Source organism: Siniperca chuatsi, linkage group LG10 (assembly GCF_020085105.1).
Source record: "Siniperca chuatsi isolate FFG_IHB_CAS linkage group LG10, ASM2008510v1, whole genome shotgun sequence".
In the NCBI taxonomy this organism is placed as follows: Eukaryota; Metazoa; Chordata; class Actinopteri; order Centrarchiformes; family Sinipercidae; genus Siniperca; species Siniperca chuatsi.
Window position 1 is genome coordinate 4,155,325 of NC_058051.1, and position 22,889 is coordinate 4,178,213.

Genomic DNA, 22,889 nt, shown 5'->3' on the forward strand with positions numbered 1-22,889 from the left:
AACGGCTCGCAGTTTGTACCTCACTCTTCTGTGAGGCTCTGTTTTGTGATTTGGTTGTGTGAGAAACCTGAGATCTGGATTTTTCCTCTTATTTAATGTACAGCCTGCTCCATAATAACTGTGAAGCATTTTGTGGATTTTGTATCATCGTAAAAAACATGTTGAGAGAAGCTAATATTCACTGCCAGGCTACTGACTAGCATGAGTTAGTATTCCGCTGTTTGCAGTGCAAAATGTGGTCTTCACACTCCATCACAACATGCAGCAAAAGATACATTGCTTACATTTTTGCATGGAAAATGTGTTCACTGGGTTCCTCTCCCAGTAGGACTAAAGACAGATGAATGGAAAGAGAGAGTGTTCAGCGTGGCTGCAAATATACATTTTATCCCTTACCCTTGTTTGTGGGAGTTGGAGCTCAAATGTCAGTGAATTGGCAGTGCCACTTGCTGCATCAATCACATACTATCAATGTACTTGATGCGTGTTTACTTTGTGTCACCGTGGTTGACAGCCAGGTTCAAACTGGAGATTGTGGTTACATGTTATGCACCATAGACTACTGTTTGTGGATTCATTTATTGCATTTCTAGCTCAGTTTCAAAGAAAAAAAAAAATCAATGTTATACTATATATAAACTATATTATATTGGAGTCACACAGTTTCTTGAAAACTGGATGAAAAGCCAGGGGAATGCCGGAGTTATTAGGCTTCATCCTCCGGTGACCATAGATGTCTGTACAAAATCTCATGGTAATCCATCCTCTGTTAGTCAAGACTTTTCACTCTGGACCAAAGGTGCTGGACCAACCGGCTGTCATTACCATCCCTTGGGGCCCAGCTGCTAGAGTGGCTAAAAATACAGTGTTTCTGCTACTAATGTCAGAGTGTTTTGCCTATGTGTGATGTTGATTTTTTTGTTCTTGGGAATCTGTGTGAGTATTGTTCAATGTCACTGTAGACACTTTGAAATTTTAGGGCAGAACTGTCACTGGAGAAGTCTTTTCTACCTTTAAAATTGTGTATTTTGAATGTTGTCTGTATGCTGGGTAATGTTAGGTGTCTATTACAAAAAATGAGCGAATGGTTTCATGTGAGCATGACAACATGGACACCAGGTGGACAGAAAAACATTTCACTTTCACTGTTCAAGACTATCTATAGTGCAAGGTAAGCTTTAACTAAATCTTTAGTACCCTTTGTAGTATTGTGAAACATGAAAATGCTGCTTATTTGGCTTTGAGCCTCCATCTGAGACACACATCTCCATTACAGTATGTTTTCTCAAGTGAAGGGTATGGGATGCCAGCACAAAGAGAAACAAAATCTTCCACAAAAAAGCTCAGTCAAGACAATGGTGTGTTAGCAGCAGGCCTTACAGAATAACTGACCATCTGATCCATAGTTGTCATTGGTGTACTGCTCAACCTTAAACTTGGCAAACAGAAAGAGATACACTGTATATTTTAAACACGTTGTTTACATGCTAACTGGAACATCAACAACACATTCGTATGATTTGGGAACCAGCAATGACTTTAGCAGGAGACTGGACAGGGATAATAATTTAGCCTGGAAATCTTATGTCAACACTAGCCCCCTTATATTACCGTTTTGTTGACAGTGCTCTTGGTTTTTATAGTCAATGACAAACAAGGTTATGCAAATGTTTTATTCCCACAAAAAAATCAATTATAGTACACACGGTTGTTTGATAAAACCTAACACATTTTGGGGGACACAAACACAGACTTGACTGAAAACTAGTTAAATGGAAACCCAACAGAAAAGACACAATTCAGTTTAAATTTTCAAGCTCCGTTACATAAATGGCACTACTGCCAACTACTTTAGACACTCTTGTCCTAGGGGGGTGGCTGTGGCTCAGGAGGTAGAGCGGGTTGTCCATTTTTTGCAGGGTTAGTGGTTCGATCCCCAGCTCTTCCTGTCCACATGTCAAAGTTCCCTTGAGCAAGACACTGAACCCCAAGTTACCAGCGCCTGTGTGAATGAGAGGCAAATTGTAGGCAAAGTGCTTTGTGGGTTAAGGTAGAAAAGTGCTATATAAGTGCAGGCACTTACTATTTGTCCATAAAGAAAAAATCACAATTATTTATAATTTTGTATATTATGATTTTTATATTATTTATTGCAATGTTGTGCTGTGTTTTGGGTGGCCCAGGCAGCATGTTTTCTTTTGTAAACAGTAACCATGTTCTTTAGATGAAAATATCCTTTGTAGCATTTAGCTACATGTTCCTCTGGGGCTTTTCTCCTCCTTTTGCGCTCACTTTCAGCTCCACCTTCTCTCTTTCACCCCCATCCATTTTTTCATCAGACTGATCGCTGCACTCGATCGATGCACTGGTTGAATGTTGTGTTGATGCAGTATGTGAGACCAGTTGTGTGTGATGACAGGCGGAGAGCCTACCATTAGGTTAAAAGCAAGCAGAAGGGCTGACATTTTACATTCCTGAGTGAATGTAGCTGTTCCATCTTGATTTTGTTTTGAATTTGTGGTTTTAACTGACTACAGAGCAGTCAGCTGGCCAGGCAACCAGAAACCCTCCTGATGCTCCTGATGGAAAGTCCGGCCTGGCATTTTGCTAAGGAAGTACTAGATGCATCCTTCTCATTAAAGGTTGATGTTAAGTGAAATGCCTAAGGATATAGATCCATAGAGCCATAGATCTCCATTGTTGTTTAAAAAGTGTTAAAACCACATCAGTGAGCCACACCGTTGCACTGGGGGACATGTCCCTTTATTACCATGAACACACACACTGTAGTTTATTTTGACTAGACCACACAACTCAAACTTCCTTGTGTCGTAAATACTCACTAATGCATTTAATCTCAGCTGAAAGTAGTCTCCAACAAATGCACTATTTAGTAACATTTGCTTAGAACTAATGGTGCACAGCTGTTTTAGGAATTTACTGAGCCTTTTTGAAAATATATGTTTGTGACCTGTTTTTAAAGATTGATGTCTTCGGTAGGAACTAATGGAGGTTGGGGCTGACTGTCACAGACAAGCCAGTAGCGGTGGGGGAAAAAATTGGTTACACAAGAATATTATTTGGATTAATTAACATAAAAACTAGTTTTGCAAGATGAAAGAAAGTATTTTATGAATATACGCATCATCTAGAATAGACGAGTCAGCCAACCAACACATTGCACCACTTTACAAAACTTCGACCAACTCTGGTCAGGCGAAGAAAATAACTCGGTCTTTTTGATTTAAAAGATTGATTTTTAATCTGCACCAGTGCAGAATTATGGATAACGATGGGTTTCCCCTGCACTACATTAACGGTACTGCTGAAGGTGTTATTTACATTAGTAACAGCACAGTGGAGCACTCTTTTTTTCCTTTACTTTAACTACTGTTTCTTCTACAGACATTTAGCCAGTGGTAGTGGTCACTCACACACTCATTTCATTATTTTCATGCAGGCAGAAGGCTGTAAAATTTTCCAAATTATTACAGTTGACTTTTTCAAATACAAAAAGCTGTGTACTCCCCACACACTCTGCCAGGCTATTGACTAGCATGACACACTCTTTTCATGTGTGTTTTTTTTTTTTTTTTTGGGTCAAACCATAGACTGTATATAAAACACGTCTCCACGTTCCTCCTACTATACAGTGTGACGTCATTTGGAGCCAGAGTCTGCCCAGTAGTGATCAAGGTTAGAGCCACGGTATCGAGGTCCCGCCCACACACCCGGCCAACTCAATCGCGAGCCGGCCTCAGCTGTCAATCATGACGTGAAACCCCGTTTTTATAGCATCAAATAACTAATTAGAACCAAACTTATCAGAAAAATAAACACTTGAACACACATCAGCGTGATAAGAACTACCTAAAATGACAGAAACCATCTGTGGGGGAAAATTTATTTGACATGTACTTTGAGTTTTTAGTTTGGCCCATGTCCCATATGCTAACAGGGAGGGGGCGGGGTTTATGACCTATACCGCAGCCAGCCACCTGGGGGCGATCGAGATGGCTTCAGTTTTGGGGAGCTGTCATGTCGTCCATCTTTATATACAGTCTATGGTTCAAACAGACCTTTATCAAGACATTAGATTAACTGCCAGTTAAAGGTCCAGTATGTAACATTTAGGAGGAGCTATTGGCAGAAATGGAATATAATATTCATATGTATGTTTTCATTAGTGTATAATCGCCTGAAAATAAGAATCGTTGTGTTTTCATTCATTTTGATGGTTTTTGCAAGTTTCGCGGCCACCGTAGTTTCTCCTACACGCTTGGAACGGGAGGGTGAGGTGAGCGGTATTCAAATGGCTGCAAACTGCTATTTCACCGCTAGATGCCACTAAGTCCTACACACTGGACCTTTAATGAGCGAACGGTTTGGCACACATTACACTGGAGTAAGAGGAAGAAAATAGTGCTTTTCTACGTATTTATAATTGAGAATTGGTTTTGAATTAAGAACCAATTTTGATTTGAATTGTTACTCCAAGAATCTGAATCAAATCGAATTGTGAGATTCCCACAGATTCTCCCCCCTACAGGGTAGGGAAAAGGGAAAGTATTGAGAGACGGAATAACACATTTGTTGACAGTAAGAAACATACAGTATAATGGCAGCTTTGTCCTTTAAAACAGATATGTAAAAAATTGTAAAGGCATAGAAATGTATGTGTGAGGAGACAAAGACTCACATTTGCATGCAATTCTACAGCATGTTTATACAGAAATATTAATGTATGCATTTATTGAGATCTTCCACAATTCTGTCATAACGGAGTCCATAGTTTTGCAATGATAATGCTAGCTTTGACTATAGACCTTTTGAAAATATGTAACTCGTTGCAGAGAAGTGCCAGTATGTGCATGTTGTTGTATATATATATGTGTGTGTGTGTGTGTGTGTGTGTGTGTGTATGAGGATATAATTGGGTGCCAGAGTGTGAGCACAGACAGACAGGGTATATTCTGTAGGTGGCTGACAAACACTACATGTTTCTATGTTCTACTGCCTAGCCAGGCTCTCTGCCACTGGCTGAGTAACACACACACTCTCCCCCCTCTGGCATAGGCTAATGAATGGATAAAACTAGATAGAGAAACATAAAGAAGAGAAGGAAGGAATATAGTAGAGAGGCTTATTTAGTTGAAGACTGACTTGGTGGAAATATAGGAATGCAAGATGATGGGATGCATATATTCCAGATTATATAATTCGATGGATAGATTAGATCTGAGAAAAATTACAACAACTGGACTGATTAAGAAATACAAAGTGGTGCTGCTAAAAACAAGAAAAACACAAGCTTTTTCATGGCCCTGAAAAGGTGATATTTTGGGTAAACACACTTTTCACTGTCCAGCAGAAAATAAAAGTAAGTTGGCTCCTTAGGTTAGACACAGTTTTAACTGATAAAATACAAATTGGACCAAAAGGTATAAGATCAGTGGAGAAAACCTGAATGCAGAACTATAAATTGGAGTCAGTCTGAATTGAAACAGAAAAAGGAGCAGTGAAACTAGGGAAGAAAGAAATGGTGGTGGTGGTGGCAGAGAAGTCAAAACTTCTCTATTTTCCAGAGCTGGAGTCAGGGTCAAGAGGCAGGAAATGGGAAAAGGAGAGATGATAGAGGAAAGGAAGTTGCCTTGGGGCTTTTGAAAGTCTTAAAGGATGGGAGGCAAAGAAAGAGGAGGAAACAAGCACGAAGGGAGGCAGTAAGCTCATTGGCTTGATCTAAGCTTCTCTTCTCAACCAACTGGGAGAAAAGGGGAAGGAATAGAGAGAAGAAAAATGGAAAGAGAAGGATGGAGGGCTGCTCTGGGGCCCTCTTAGTGTGATGAGAGGACAAACAGATGGTACATTGTGTTCACATTAGCATATCTTAATTTGAAGCAACACCACGATGCATCAATTTATTGTGTGTATGTGTGTGTGGGGGACAGAAAGGTAGTGCCGTGACAAATTTTGTCACTGACACACCAAAAAGCCTAAAGAGATAGAGATAAAGAGGTTTGCTTGTGCCTCCAAAAAGGTTCCCCTTGCATATCTAACTCTAAGGCATCCCACATAAGTGTTTGTTTTTACCACCTACACCAAGCTTTATTGCTGTTTGGGTGAACTTCAAACTTCCAACAAACAAAAAATAATGAAGTTAAACAACACTTTTCCCCTGTTGTGGCTCCTCCACCTAGAACCTGTTCCACTTTAGGCTCATATTGAGCCAGAGCAAACTCTGCTTTACAACTTTATCAACAATGGTTAAACAATTCTCTCATGTGTGTTCATGTATAAGATGTATCTCTATTACTGACTGACATAGAACAGAATTGATTCAAACTATATCCTGTCCTTTTTTGGTAAATTCTTTACAAAAACCTTCTGCCAACATTTCCACCAGCTACAACAACAGTTTCTTTGAAATAGACCAAGATCCATGTACTACTGTGTAGGTATCTCGAGCAACAAAACCCCCTCATTGAACAAGGAAGACAGCGACATTAACACAAAGTTTAACTTTGTTAAAGGATAGTTCCAGTTTCCTACAACTTGGGCCTTATTTTGTAGTTTTGGGCAACATTCCTATTCTTATGATAACATTGTTCACACCAAGTTCACACCATTGTTCACACCAAGTTAAGTTTTGTACTTCACACTTATTTTATACTTATACCCACTTGGTACTTAATTTATTTTCTGACCTGTATTATAGTGTATTATATTTTTTGCTTAGTACTTCTATTCCTGTGTGCTGATGTGATAGTGAGCTGCTGTAACAAAAGAGTTTCCCCTCTGGGATCAATAAAGTATTTCTGATTCTGTAATTGTTGAGATCTCAGAACATAGTGTCATCGCTAAATAGAAATTCGACGGGGCAAGAAACTCGAGCAGTCCAACAAAAGTTTTAAACAAACCCCCAGGTTAGCCAAACTGATTTAGACGAGAAAACAAAGTTGACCGCTAACATTATTGCCCAAATTCTCTGTTGTAAACATGGATCAAGTTTTACTTCTTGGTTCAGTTTTGAGTACTTTCACAGTACTTACAGTAGTTGTGGGTGCACATAGTTTTCCTTTGCAATGAGGAATTATCAACATCTTGGGTGCGCTCACGCTCAGTTTTACCTCCAGATTGGTTTGGTTTAGATAATCTGTTTAATAACTGCTGACATGCTAACAAAATGATTGTATGACTGCTTGTGTTTCTGTTTTTGTTGCTTTTCTTTGGTGGGTGTAATGTTATTGTAACCAATAAAAATTATGGTCAAAGCTATGACCTTACTCTTTATAATATTAAATTATTATCATTATAATACGACTTCTACTTATATTAATAATAATAATTTATAATAATACATTTTCAGATTGCTTGATATGTCTGACCACCAGTCGAAAACCCAACAATTTACAATGTTGTATGAAAAAGTAAAGCAGTTGGTAGTTTTTTCTTTGCCGATTAATCGATTGATTAATCGACTAATCATTTCAGCCCAAATATTGAATTGTTTTAGAAAATGAGTTGTGGCAAATCCTGAGGTTTACACCCCAAGTACTGCCTTCACTGTTTGACAAGTGATCTCTGGGAAGTGACATGCTGAAGCACCAAAGTAGTGATTGCTTAGTACCAAACACAGAAACAACATGAATCTTGCAAGTCACCACTTCAAATCCCTACATTCTTACCTAAATTGGCAGTATAACCTTCTCTCAGAAATCACCCCATTGGTATTCATCTGTATTGCTTTATTCTCTTCTCTCAACCATCTCCCAAAACCACTGCCTCTGTTTGTCTGATGCTGAGCCATTTTTCGTATTTCCCCACTTCACATCTCTTGCCAAGTTGCTGCTCAACTGACTCTGAGGTACCACACCACTGCTGTAAGGAAATTTTGAGGTAGTTTTCTAATCTATGCACAGCATCTGACTGAAACCCAAGCTTGATGCATAATGAATAACAAGAAATAAAGTTGCCGACACCTGGGCACCATCTGTGTCAAGAAAGTTCTATGTTTGATTTCTCCCTCCCTTTTTCTCCCTTCATACCTATCCTACTTTTTTCTGTGTTTCATGGTAAGAAAAACCTTTTCAATGAAAGCTGCTGTCGCCACTGAAAATGTTTGTAGAACAGAGTCGAAGCTGTGCTGCAACCTCAGAGATTTCCCCAAACCATTTTCCTTTTTCGGCTTCAGACGTAAGCACTTTTTTAGTAGTAAGTTAACTGTTAGAGAGAGTTAAAGGGTTTGGCTGGGATGAGTCATGGGCAGGGAGGGGAGGCGAACACAGCGATATACTCCATCATCTTCTTTCCTTCTTAATCCACTTTCATTGACTTTAAAGATAAAGGCACTGGCTCGGCCCTGAAAATGGATGAACAGCAGAAATGGACATTCTACCCATCCTTCCTGTGAACTCACTGCTTTCCATAATTTTTTTGTTTAATATGATTGAAAAAGAACTCCTTTTATTCACAGAAATGTCCCTCTCCCTCAAGTCCCAAAGATACAATTTATTTCAAATAAATTTAACATAAAATCTATTTTCTTTTCAGTCGTAGTGTTCAGATGATCCCATAGTGATATATTTGTTATTTTGCTGGTTTTATTTTCTTGGTAAAAAGATTACACATGTTTTACTTCTGTGGTTTTTAAAAAGAACACAGTAGCATAAACATGTTAGTGATGGATTTAGCAGTTTGTTTTGAAGTGTAGTTCGTGTCTTAAATCATTTTTTAACTGAATTCATTGTGAAGCTGCCAATAGGAAATATCTGAACAAATTGTTTTCTTCCTTACAGAAGGCTGAACTTTTTTCTCATGGGCAAAGTTTGTAAGGCAGTCAGGACTAGAAAAAATGCACTGATGTTTTAAAAGCTGATACATACCTTTTTTTTTAGAGAAAAACTGCTGCTGTGTGGATTACGTTTAGCAATTTTTTAAAACTGTGGGATGTCGGGTAGTTTTTATTAGAACTATGATGCTGAAGCCGCATAATTTGATGGCTGGCAAGGAGTGCGTTGGTTTTCTGCTGTACATTAAAAGCCAGATATACTCATGGACATGGACAGTGATGCGCATGTGATTCTGTTTATACTACATTGGGTGTCTGCATACACGATGCACATGTTTGCACATGACCTATGTGGTCATACATTTTCTAAGACAAGTTTATATAACTTGAAACCAATAGTAAAACAGTTTATTTATATTTGCCTGGTCTGGCCATCATTTTATGTTGATCACAGCTTGAACCCTGGTATCGATTCAAGTGTTTGCAGGATTTGAAAATTCACGTTATGCCTTGTGATGTTAAAGTGTGTCTCATCTTTTTATATTTTCCCTCAAATGTTTGGGGGTTTAGGTATGATGACTGTTGAGGGGAAGCCTTGCAAGTCAGCAATCCTTGCTATTCCTTGGACTTCAAACAGACCTGGCATCGCTTTGATGCGTGTTTAGGGTGATTGTCCTGCTGGAAATTAAATGTTTTCCACACAACTTGAAGCCAGAAGGATGGCAGGTTTCTGTAGCGACTCTCTTTGGTTAATGTACAGATGATCCTCTACATGTCACAACTCTGGGATTCCCACATCTCAGCATTTCTACTAACATGTTTCTATTGGTAGGCGGCAGAAAGCTTAGAAACAGTATTTTGTTCCTGAATACTAAATACCTATATATTGTAAATATATTTATATTTATTTCCTCAGCATACACCTACGAATTGACAGAAATTGGGAACAATCTTAATTTACAAACTGTTACATTAACCTCTCTTGCATCTGTCTCCTCCTGCAAGTTCTCCAATTACAAAATTAAAGTTCTAATACTGCTTGCATCTCCTACAAGTGATCTAACTATCAGCCCAAGACGGTGTAGTCCCTCATTCGTCCAGGAGTGTTCTATCGTAGAAAAGGTTTCAGCCGTAGTTATCTGGACACTGTTTTCAGAATCAAGACGTTTCGGCTCCCATCCGGAAGTCATTCTCATTCTCATTCTCATTCCCATTCTCATTCTCTTGAGAATGAGAATGGGTGGGGAAAGTGAACCTTAACCCCAACTGCTCCAGCAGAGCTGCTCAGTGGCCAGCAGATCAGACTGGTTGTACTGGGCAGCTTCCAGGTGTCAATGTGCAATTGTGTCAACATACTACAAAGGTAGTAGTTAGTGCAGAACTATTGTGATATAATTGTTTATTCCCAATCTGTCACCACATACACAGGTACGTGTCCAGAATAAACAGGACGAGAGGCTGATGACTCAAAAGATAAACTATTCACAGGATCTTGCACAGGATTAAAAAAAAAACACTGAAAAGAGGAGGGTAATTGAGCGAGCCTAAAGCTACACAGTAGCAATTTTAAGAGTGTGCAATAAGTTAGGCACTGACACAATCACTTGATATAAATAGCAAAGATGCACGGGAAGAGATTAAAGGCTACTGATATATTTTAGGACCCAACGCATGCGGTACAGAAGAAAAATAAGATCCCATAGGGAAAAATACCAATAGGTGGATTAACACCGCGACCAACGTTATACTATGAGCAAACAAGGCAAGGCAAGTTTAATTGTATAGCCCATTTCAACAACAAGGCAATTCAAAGTGCTTTACGTAAAACATAAAAGCAACATAGGGCAATATAAAAAGACATTTAAATACAATTTAATGATAACAAATGCTTGGCATCCACACGCTGTTTCTACACCCAACTGCAGACTAGGAGAGAGAGCTAGGCCACTACCATTGTCCCTATATATTCTTCCCTCACTCCCCAGGGTCCTAAAGGCATCCCCATTACATATATTGCGTTAAATTGTACAGGTGTTATATTATGAGGTAGAAGAGGTTGTAAATCTGTCCATAGTTTCAGTTTGAATACCTCCATCTGTTTCTTCAGAACTGCTGTACTGTTGTCATGCTATTATCCTACAGTATGTACAGGATGGAAACTACAACAAACTATCATCATCATACCAATTTGTTTACTGTGATAATTATAAACCAAAAAAAAAAAAAAAAAAAATAATCACATCCCAGCACTTAAATACTCTCAGACAACACCACCATTTCACGATCTAAAACGACTCACCTTCACATTGCTCACTGTCATCTTGTTGAAACAGCCTATGGGAGTGAATGGAGCTTCCTGTATTGATTTGTCATTGATGATGTTGAAGGTGCAATCATTAACCCTGTCAGAGTGAAAGATTGTGATGCTGTTCAGGCTTGTAGGAAGCCAACACATGCAGCGCATCAAACACCACTTTGATCACCTTCCAAATGGTCTGTGCTTTGTGTTGATGGCAGGAATTGTGGGTCGTCACTTGTCATTGGATGACCTGCTTGAAAGATGACAATGTCAACCTCATTGCTCATACCTTGTGCCTCATTTACGCTGCAGTGCTCTTCCGGAGGAGCGTGTTTTCCAAGTTGAAAGGAAAACAATGCTTGCAGTGTAATGGAACATTGCACCTAGGTCACCAACACCCAAATGGAATATTGAAAAATGGAAGTGTCTGCGTGTTGGGTGTCATAATGTCAGGTGACTCATTGCTTCTGGGGAAATATTAGACTCTGACGCACCAAGGAGATGGATGACGTTTCTTTGGGTGGGTTGGGGATGATAGTGGGGTGGAATGTCATATCTTACTCATTTGTATTCAGAGTAGCAGTTTTCCTGTTTGTCATGAAATGCATATGAAATAGCTGATAATGCTACACAAATTAGTTTTGTCTTTTTTTTTGCAGACAGCAGTCTCCTGAAGACTATTGAAGGAGCACATTTGGACTGTGTAATAAAAAATCACCCTGCACTGGTTTCCATGATGCACCTCCTTCCAGAGAATGTCCTTGTATCTGGAGATGAGAACATTCCAGGGCTTGCAGCTTCTCCAACAGGTAAACTTAACATCACTGGGAAGGTGTTGGGTCAAAGAAATGAGTAATACGCTCCCCTACAATAACAGTTGCTCTTGTAAGATGTTTTAAGATCTTTGACTCCCAGTTACTTAAGTAGAAGGCCTCAGTTGGCAAGATTAGAAGACCTGTAGGAATGTGATGCAGCATGTTCAGTAATCTTCTCTGGAGTAAAAAAATAGATGGATAAATGATCAGGATAAGATGAAATTTCACAAAACAGGAACATGTGTGAGAAGTCTGGATCAGTTGGTGTTGACGGTCAGTCGATAAAATCATACAGTGTTTTATAATTTCAAATTGTTTGCCTTCTGATTAGGTGGTGGCCCTGTTACTCTCATTATGATTATTTTAAACAAATTTGATTGTTTCTGACATTGTTGACATCATATGTGTGAGGGGGAGAAATAATAGAAAATTGGACAAAATTAGCAAGCAAAAATCGCTGAAAATGGCGAGCAAACAGTGTTCCATAAGTGAGAATTATCTTCTAACCCCCGTGATCTGGGTTTGAGTGTGGAGCCACAGCTCACCTGAAGTTTCCCTCTTATGAAGTCCACTCACCTCCAGCTCTCTATGCAGACTTTATAGTCCATGTTGTCCATGTCTCTTTAACACTTTTCCTCCATTTCTTTGTCTTTTTGGCACAAATTATAGCATGAATTTACAAGGTAAATCCTTTTTACGTCTGTCAGTTTCTTGAGGTTCTCACACATATTTTGTGTTTTCGCAGGATTGGGGCTTTTTCTATCGACACAACTTTATTTGGACTACCTGTTGTTCAGTGTGTTGTCCTATGTATTCACTCATTCGTTCAATATAGGCAAAACATTTATGTTGGTGGAAACGATGATATGTGGGGTGTCTTTTTCCCATCTTAAGTCTGTGTTCACTGTGCTGCTTTGATTCTTACACTACAGATACTGTGCAGATACTCTTGGTGCACATTTAATGAAGTGCTGAAGTGAACAAAGAGGTCACCTAAACTGAAGCTAGATTAATTAAATTATGACATGGCTCAATCCAACACCTTCAGCACATATCTTACATAACATACTTCAGCAAACACTTGTCTTTCACCAGCTATCAAAATACCATACAGGACAGTCATCATGGTACTTAATAGTGGCCTTTTTTGGAAACTTAGTTCCATCAGAAGTTGAAATGTCTGCAGTACTTAGAAAGTAAGTTTCTAAGGGGGAATGTAATGAAGTCTGACAGTGCAGAGCTATAATCATTGGGAGTCAGTGGGAGGTATGGTAGCTGGCTAATCCTCTTCATGTTCTGGGGCTGTGAGCAGCAGAGACCTAAGCTGCCTTTTAAGACCACAGCCACCGGTTTGATATTCACGCCACATTCAGAACAGTCCAACTCTGCGCTCCAGAGACAAGGGCTGCAATGAAACGCTTGATGGCTACATTACTCTTGAAGAGATTACAATCACACTGGCTATTTTCTCTTTGTTGTGTCTGAAAGGGGTGATTGTGGACTTCACAGGCTTTCCCGCTTCATCCATTGGCTGAGATGCTTTCTTCAATCGATTCAATTTAGGACAAGTACCCCGATGGAAACAGTTCTTGTTGGATTGTTTGACATAATCACTGGTATCTCTCTCTGTGGTATAAATATCCCAGAGACTGGCATTAGGTAGCTTACCACAAATCAGTGGAGAAGTCATTTAGATGGAGCCGCTCTCTTTCAGAAAAGTTCTAATCAAATATATTCATGATCAGAGTGAGGGTTGACCGTTTAAACATTTGCTGACAAAAAAGGGGTGCGTTCCCTCATCCAGCCTAATATCTTCATGAGGGAGTATGAAATATGACAATAAATGATTGAATGCTTGATAGAAAGTATGTATGGAAAAACCTGCTTGATTTTGGTAGTAGTGGTTTAGAAATAGACTTCAGGTTACGCAAATGAAATGCTAGCTTTTACACAGCCAGCGTAACTACCTAAAATGACAGAAACTATCTCTGGGAAAAATTAATTCGATTTTTTAGATTGGCCCATGTCCCATCCGCTAACATGAAGGGGGCGGGGTTTATATACTATACTATACTGCAGCCAGCCACCAGCGGGCCATTGAGATGTTTTGGGGAGCTGGCATGTCGTCCATCTTTATATACAGTCTATGGTTTGCTCTCATGCAATATGTATTTTAAGGCGTTCCTACGGTAGCCGACAAAGGCAAATGCTCTGCCCTTAAGAAAACACATGCAAATTAAGAAAACATCTTCATTAATTTGACAACACATGCGCAGCATTTAGAAAACACACTGCAAATACACAAACGTGCTGCAAATACACAAACACACAAAGTGTTTCCAAAGTGCTGAATACGGCATGGACACGCTTGCTCTTGCCACAGTTTGTGACTCATGAAGTTACTGTATGGAATTCGGGTCTGTGTATCATCCGTTTATGTTTGTGTTGTGGGTTTCTGACTCCTGCTGCTGCTCTACTCTGCGCATGCGCTGAAAGTGACTGCTGCATGTACCTCGCAAGATCATGCAGAGAGAAAAAGTGGAATTCTATCAGTAATTTTAATGATTTGTGAGGAGATTTAGTGTTTATGACAGATATTAACCTAGGAAACGCTATTTATGGGCACCTGGTCACTCCAACATTCATTGGCTACAATCCGTCTGTCATCACCTGAACCTGGTTATTATCTCTGATTAACAGTAGTCTTCAAACATTTTTTTCAAATTCCTTCAGATTTACCTAAATTTTCAGTTTCAAAAATGCTTTACAAACTTTTTCTTTGAATCTGCGTATTCCCACGAGGTAAGTGCACGCTGCAGATTAGACAGCGCATGCGCAAAGTGTAGAAACAGTATGAAACAAAATAACAGAAAAACAATGAACGCATGATACGGACCCGGCTTCATGGGTCACAAACCTTTTTAAGTCTCCTCTGGAAACCCTTCTGTTGTCGTTTTGTGGATTTGCAGTGCATGTCTGTATTTGGTTGTGTTGTTTGTATTTGCAGTGCGTTTATGTATGTCATTATAAAGCTGTCAAAGTTTTACCAAAAGTCATTCAACCACTGATCTTTTTGTGGAGCTGACAACATCAGGCTATTTAATATTTCCTCACCTATAGGCCTTCTTTTTCGGAAAAGGCTTAGTAAATGGCCCCCTAACAGTCTACAGCCATGTTAGTGGCTCCGTGAGGCTGTAATGCTCATTGTAAAGAAAACCAAACTGCAGTAGATAAACCAAAGTATTGGACAAACTGAAATTTTGACCTGCTGGTAGCACTAGAGGAAAAGTCAGGGGATCACCAAAGTCGTTAGGATTCATCCTGTGGGCACTATGGATATCTCTACCACATTTAATTCCAATTCATCCAATAATTGTTGAGATATTTTAGTCTGGACCAAAGCCGACTGACCGACCAAACAGATTGACATTGCCATCCACAGATTCAGCTGCTAGCATGTTTAAAAATACAAACAACAAAAGTTAAGGTTAAACATACATTCTAAGAGTATATAACATTTGAAGTGGAGCATCTCTGGAGTCGAGGGTGAGGCAGACATATTAATAAGTAAAGCTGCCATGAAACAGCAAGTGTTTCTGGAAACCAACACTTTGGCGCTGAGTAGACACTACTGATAAAGTAATGTGGAGTTGCGCTCACTTTCTAAGATAACACAGACACAACGTAAAATCAGCATAGCTATAAAACTGTATCAAACCATGTATTTTCCACTTGACCTTTCTCTTTTAGGTTTCTAGAACTTTTGGGATGCCATGATACATTTTCTGGGGACTATGGGAAATGTCAGGGAACTTTGCAAATGGGTCACAGGAAGGCATATACAAAAATATATTTCACGCATTTATTTCACTAGATGGTGGTTTTCAGTTGTTTATCCTCCACAGCAATCCCAACAGATCAGACTTTTTCTGAGCTGAAAACAAAATGCATAAACCAGAGGAAGAGACCCAGAAGTAATGTAAATATGATATAATCATGCAAATGTCACGTTGATACGTTGATGCTATGTTCGTACTGTCACCAGGAGATGCTCTGCTGAGGCCTCAGCTGCTCAAGATGCTGCCCCTCACCCTGAACAGACTGACCGTCTCCCTCCAGCCGTCCCTGGAGAAGTTTGAGAGCCAGCTGCTGCAGCTGATCAATGCTGACTGCCATAACACAGTAAGGCTAGGCTTCCATAACACAGCCTTTTGATCCATTTTCTCATACAGTGTGTCTACAGTTTGGGCCTTTGAATTGCTTGTGCACCTAAAAATAGATGTTCTATTGAGAAAAAACAACTGCAGATACACACTCGTAAAGCAAATATGTCTCTTCATCATCTTAGTCCTACATCTTTAAATGTATATGGTGTGCTTACAAGGGGAAAATAAATCACCTTATGGTTTTGTGATATTAATGCACATACACAATTCCTATAACATTTCAGGCTTCTGAGGTAACAGTTCACTACACTCCTCAAATTAAAGATGGATGTGATGGCCTTGACACAACTCTGTCAAGATTATTTTCTCCAGCCTGGTGCTTTCCTTTATCTCACTTTCCGTTTCTTTAGTGTGCAAGCACAAGCCTTTTTGCAGCTGCCACTCCAATTTAAGGCATACCACCTCCCAAACTAAATGGAGCTTATCTATTTTCTTCCCTTTTTCTTGTCTACGGAAACCCAGATGGTTAACCGTATTTGACAGGTGCAACTATGGACTAGCAATTATTTGTACAGTGGCTTTGCACCGGCCCTATCTGTTCACTTCAGCCTAAGTGAGATGTGTCTTTGGTAGGGATGAGAATTGATATGACAACCTGTCACACCGTATCTCTTTCCCGCTGCTCTTTGATACTGCTGGGCTAGAACCTCAAACTCAAACGCAGGGGATCGAGGGAGTGTTTAGAGTTTATTAAGTGGAGCAAAAGGTAGGTGCCTAGTGCCTCTACCTTTATAAATGAATACTAAGTGTACCTAAGATGGAATAACTGCCTAAACATTTGTTTTTCGAAACTGCAGGTGGCTTTGGGTTTAGGTGCCTATTTTGATAAATGAGTGAGGAGTCTGCATCTCTATGCCATAAAAATGTGGTTTAAAGTTTCCATGGTACTGTAGAGTTAACAGTGTTAACAAAAATAATGGTTTCAATGTTTTGCAATTATCTTGCAGTAATTTATTGCAAGATGTGGTGTGGACTTGGACAATCAAAAGAATACGTTATACATAATAACAGTTAAATAACATTCATTTAATTCTTGCAAAATATGATCTCTATATCGAAAGCTTTTTAAAAACAGAAATTCAGATTCAGACAACTTTATTGATCACAAGAAGGCCAATTCATTTGCAGCTTACCCAGTCCATACACACGACTCAAAACCTCACAGGCAAGGTAGTTACATGTCAGCGGCAACAGATCACCATACATCGGTCAATACAACGAAACAATGAGAAATATCAATAACATAGAAATTATGATCTGAGAACACTGAACAAGATTAAATACACTATTATACTCCTTTTAAGAGCAAGCACAAAGCAAAATGTGACCAGTACCAGATGACCTCTGAGGAATCACACAAATACCGCTTCAACATTTGAAAGGCTAATTGATTAAAAAAAGCCAAAACATAATTGGACTACCTTACAACATTTGATAAGGTATAAAGTACAAAATAATTGATTGTGCAGGGCCACTGCATGCTTTATGCAGGTCTGTGTGCTCTTTGCATGCTGTGACAAACCTACAACATCACAACAACAAATAGAATATTGCTGGCCATTGGTTCCTGGTCTGTATGATCAACAGTTCTAATCAGTTAGAAATTAAGATTTTAGCTGCTTTTGTGTGCACTGGTTTATATAAAATAAAGGTGCCCTGTGGAGTTTTCTTGTAGACAGTGTTACATTCAGTGTTACTCACCAAAACGCATTGTGTGTATCCTTGAGGTCTAACAAACGTGTCGAGTGCATTTCCTTTCCCCCCTTTTTCTTCTATTCCCTTTAGTATATTTTTGAGCGTGTAATGTTGACCCTGCCTTGGGCCACCCTCAGACCCTTATGGGAGGGCGCTGTCCTTTCATGCCCACAGACCTGCTGGAAGGGGCCAGTTCTTTAGGGATTAGCAAGCCTATTTAAATTTAGTTGTATTTAAAGGAAGGCTTTATGGAGATTTAGCCCTCCCTAACTTTCCATGCTGCCTTGCACCAGTGCAGTGAGTCCCAGATTGCCGCCAAGTCTCTGGAAGGGCCCAGTGCAGATTATGTGGCCAAAAAAAAAGAGGGGAGAGAGAGAAATGAATGCATTAATTAATAAATGGACACACAAGAAAGGTTTAACAAAATTTAATAGGCAGATTGCCATTAAATTTACTGAGGAACATTTTGTACTCCCAAAGGTACAAACCCCACTGCCGGCACCACCCTCAGGACAATGATCATTCGAGCCTCTAGGGGCTGCTAGTGGGGCTAAGGACTTTTTGTTATTTGACCAGGCTTGCATTTTGGCAGCAGAAGCCTTTGCCAGAAATTATAAATAGTACTACTCTGCAGTGTAAAGTACATACAATATACGTATTGTCAAAATACGGAGTTGGAGTACATCAAAAAAAATCCCCCAGCAACACTGTGGAGGCTGGTACCAGATTCTTTGTGGTGCTCGAAAGGAAGCCTTGTCTCCTGTATGCCTGTGTATAATGTGGATGCAGTCCTATACATTCAGCTACCCATATCCACTGCTTTTCTGGGTCTGGATCACCCAGAATAGCAGGCTAAGCAAAGTAGACCAGACATCATTTGCCCTAGTGACATCCAACTCTTCCTGGAGGAACCTAATGCTTTCCCAGTCTAGGTAAAATATGTAATCCCTCTAGTGTATTTTGGGTCTGCCCCCGGTTTTTCTCCCAGTTGGATGTTGCCAGAGTACCTCCAAAGGGAGGAATCAATTAGACATCCTTATAAGATGTCTGAACCACCTCAACTGGGTCCTTTCACTATGAATGAGCAGTGTTTCTACTCTGAGCGCCATTCGGATATCTGAGCTCCTCACCTTGTCTCTAAGGATTAGCCCAGAAACTGGGCGAAGGAAACACATTTTTGCTACTTGTATCTGCAATTTAATTGTTTTGGTCACATCCAAAGATCATGACGATAGGTGATGGTTGGAATGTAGATCGACTGTTTGTTGAAAGCTAAATGTGAAGGTGAACAGTCCAGGTGTTTCTATTGACATCCACGTGTATGATATTTAGATTGTCCTGACATTCACTTGGGTAAATAAGTAGTGGCAGTGGGTTTTGGCAGCACCTAAATACAAACGATGGAAAGTAGGCTACAACTTCACCTTCCTTTTCCACTGTGAGGTAAGTGACTTGTTAACATGAATAATTTACTCATTTTGGCGCTCACAGTTTTTTTTTTTTTTTCTCATTTGTGAGATGTTCTTTGAAGGTCTTCACAACCAGTCTAAGTTGCGAAGATTAGTTAAATGTTCCAGACTTTTATAACTTCAGTGGTATGACGACATTCTCATGTCTGTGAGAGGTGTTAATACATGCAGAAGTCAGCTTGATTGCAGCTTTTAATTAAAGTGTGCGTGCGTGTGTGTGTGTGTGTGTGTGTGTGTGTGTGTGTGTGTGTGTGTAAGAGAGAGACAGAGAAAGAAAAAAAGTGTGTGTGATCTGTGTGACCTTTTAAAAGTGTGACTCCAGCTGGATTGTCATCAAGCTGTCTCTCAAGGGATGCTGACACCTCACCCGCCAACTCAGTTTTACCGTTGTGTGAGTGAATGTGTGTGTTTGTGACTCCATGCCAACGTATCTGTGCTTAAATTGGTATCGAGGCAGAAATGGAGTGACACAAATGAAGAGCAATAGGGTGGCGGATGAATGTACAGTGCAGCATGAGGCGAATCCTTTATACTGGCTGCCAGTCTGACATACAGTCTTCACATAATCTCCCCATAAGTATTGCTATTTTTAACCCGACAAACTATCACAGAGTGTGGCTTGTCTTTATAGTCCACTTTCCCATATATCATACAGCCATAGCCCTAGTTGATGTGCTTTTCATGTGAACTACTGTAGCTACTTTCCATAGCTTCATAGCATACTTTAATGAGCATTAGGCTAATTTGAACTGTGGTTTTGGACCTCTCCAAACACACTCTGACCTCCAGTTAAAAAACTCAACACTATTCATCTTTAGGGTTGTTTGAACATATCTGCCTTGCCCAAGTTTGAGTGAAGCCAGAGGCTACATCACCCCAAATGACCCGTAGCAACCGTTCATCTCCATCTTAAATAAAATCTATCACTCTTGATGAAAGGGCCTGAGATCTTGTCAGAAATTATGTAACATTTTGGCTTGTGATCAAAAGACCAGGGAGAACAGAAGACGATAAAGAGGAGTAGAGGAGCAGGCGAGGACCGATGCCACGCCGCAGGCAGAACAAAATGCCGTAGGCTGATTTAATGAATGGAGAAAGACTATGGCAACAAAGCTCCAGGAAGTTTTCATTTGTCCTAAAAGAAGAAAACTCACTCAAAGTAGGACTTCCCCTGTGGACGTGCTACTATAAAAAAGACAAAGGAGGTTGAACATTTCTGAAACAGGAGGTGTCTCGCACTTGTTCTCTAAGGACACCGAGTTTGGCTGCACCTCCTAATGTGCCAGCTGAGTGCTGTCTCCTCATAATTAGGCCTGTAACCACTGTAACCAGTGCAGTGCAAACGAATGGGGTTTAATGCACTAGGCTCACATCAAATATTCATGAAATGCAGGTCTTCGTAATGATTGACGATCCAATGATTAGACAAATAGACTGCGACAGGTTATAGACCCTATAAGTCAGACAAGACAGAGAATGCACAGCAGTTGAATGAGGAAAGATAGCTTCACAAACTTTAAAAGTCTCACAGTCACTGCTTTTTTCTCTGTTGAAGATCTGATGAAACTGAGCAAAGTGACCTTCTGAAGACACTTAACATTACTGTGAGATAGACAGACCTGACACTGTATCGGAAGGATCCATCAGTCACATGTGAAATCTCAGCTATTGCAAGTTTTGCATTATTATCCCTTTTGGGACTCACTGCACCCTTTGTCAGGGCAAATGTATGCATGTATGAATGCTGTACCATACAATAAAGTGTTTCTCATTCTGATTTAAGCTAAATTTCAAGTTGTGCGTTCTAATAAAGGAAGGCTGATATTACTCTTATACCCTTGTGTGACACGGGTCTTTAAAAATCTAGGGACATCACACATCCCGGTGACAGAGTATTGTCATCTCAACCCAAATATAACTATTATTTGTTTGGGAATTCAACTGGTCCCTATGGCACAGCCCTTTTGATTATCATCAGAATAAGATAAGATGAACTTTATTGATTCCCCCATCAGGTGACATCAGGCCTGCATCATGGGCTGTCAATGTGGCTGCTGTAGTTCCAGATACAGATGTTGTTGATGATAATCAGCAGTGATTATTTAGCACAATAACATCATAAAATTGTGCTCTTACTCACCTAACACTGGCTGTTAATGTAATGTTGAAGAAAACGAGCGATTTGCATTTTCTGTATTAAAGCATTACTTGCGTGGGACTAATATTTTAAAGGGACCTAACATTTGCAGAGATCATCATCATGATCTATGTAAATTTGCCATGTTTGTAAACTGTACTGTGTAAATTCCAGTAATTACCTTCTATTTTAGTGAGTACAGAAGTAACCTGATCCTTATTATCCAGTGAGAATCAGATAGATGTTACAACCTCAGTTGTAAGTGATATTACCGTGGTTAACTTATCTAGTTAAGTGGTGTTAAGAGCACCCCCTTAAACTACTGACAGTTAGCTGAACAAAGCACAAAGGCAACTAAAGCATTTCTAACAAACTGGATGAACCATCAAATACTGCTAAATAATATATATGTATTTTCTGACCAAACAAAAATGCTTCCACTGGATCTTTATTCATCCAAAACGTCAACTCAAGCACAATACTCTATTACCTCCTTTTTTCGTCACATTATTTTTATGGCTTGCAACAATTTTTCTAAGGTTAAAGGATACTGCTGGTGATATTCAGGTTTTTTTATTGTCAAAAAATCCCACAAAACGACCAAAACCTCCAATGAATTTATCCTACTAATATGTATTGCCTGGGTATCCAAAGCCTGAACTCGGCTGAAAATAGTCCCCAATAAATGCACTATTTACTCCTGTTTGAGTAACTTTTGCTAATAACTACAGTGCCCAGCTGTTTTAGGAAATTACAGAATTTACAAAAAACCCCGAAACTATATATTTTTGATCTGTTTTTAAGGAGTTATGTCGTCAGTAGGAACAAATGGGCTTGGAGCCTTAGTGCCATAGACGGTACGGAAGTCGGAAAGTGTTCAGAGACTGACATTGTTAGTTTTGGTCTTTTTATGGAATTTGTTGACAGTAAGAAAAAAAATCTAATAATACCAGCCTTACCCTTTAAGGTTATGATATTGCATGTTTGTGTCCTGTTGGTATTCATATTTGGACTGCACATTCACATTTGGACTTCACCAGCATTAAGGGTTTCTCTCCAAGTGGAACCAATAATAAGCTCATGGTGGTGCAATATATGCAGTGGATGAAAGTGGCATGAGTTATATTATGCTTAGGGACATGTGGTATGAAATAGGAAGGGAAATAGGAAGGAAGCAGTATGAGTGAGAGTTTGCCCTAATATTTTTGGTTGTGAATTATGGGAGTGTTTCAGCAGTAGGGCAACAGTGATTTATCGGTGGAAGCGCTGTGCCAGTTAAAATCTGTTAAGGAGTAGGGGAGTGGGAGGATGAGAGCGGCATGCTAATGATGCTGCCACTGTTTCTTGCCATGGATGACTCACCCTCAATATGGGGGAGCTAACATCCACTGTGTGGGTAGCACGTACGCATACACAGGCACACACATACACACACACACACACGCACGTATGTCTTGACA

General features: G+C 39.7%; 1 protein-coding gene across 3 annotated transcripts in view; it reads left to right on the plus strand.

Moving 5' to 3' along the window:
* nphp4 (nephronophthisis 4) overlaps positions 1-22,889 on the plus strand; it is a 179,899-nt gene that overhangs the window by 37,530 nt on the left and 119,480 nt on the right. For all 3 annotated transcript variants that reach the window (XM_044210968.1, XM_044210970.1, XM_044210969.1), the window contains exons 6-7: positions 11,747-11,896; positions 15,948-16,084. In XM_044210968.1, coding sequence (XP_044066903.1) covers positions 11,747-11,896; positions 15,948-16,084 — 287 coding nt within the window. The remainder of the gene's footprint in view (positions 1-11,746; positions 11,897-15,947; positions 16,085-22,889) is intronic.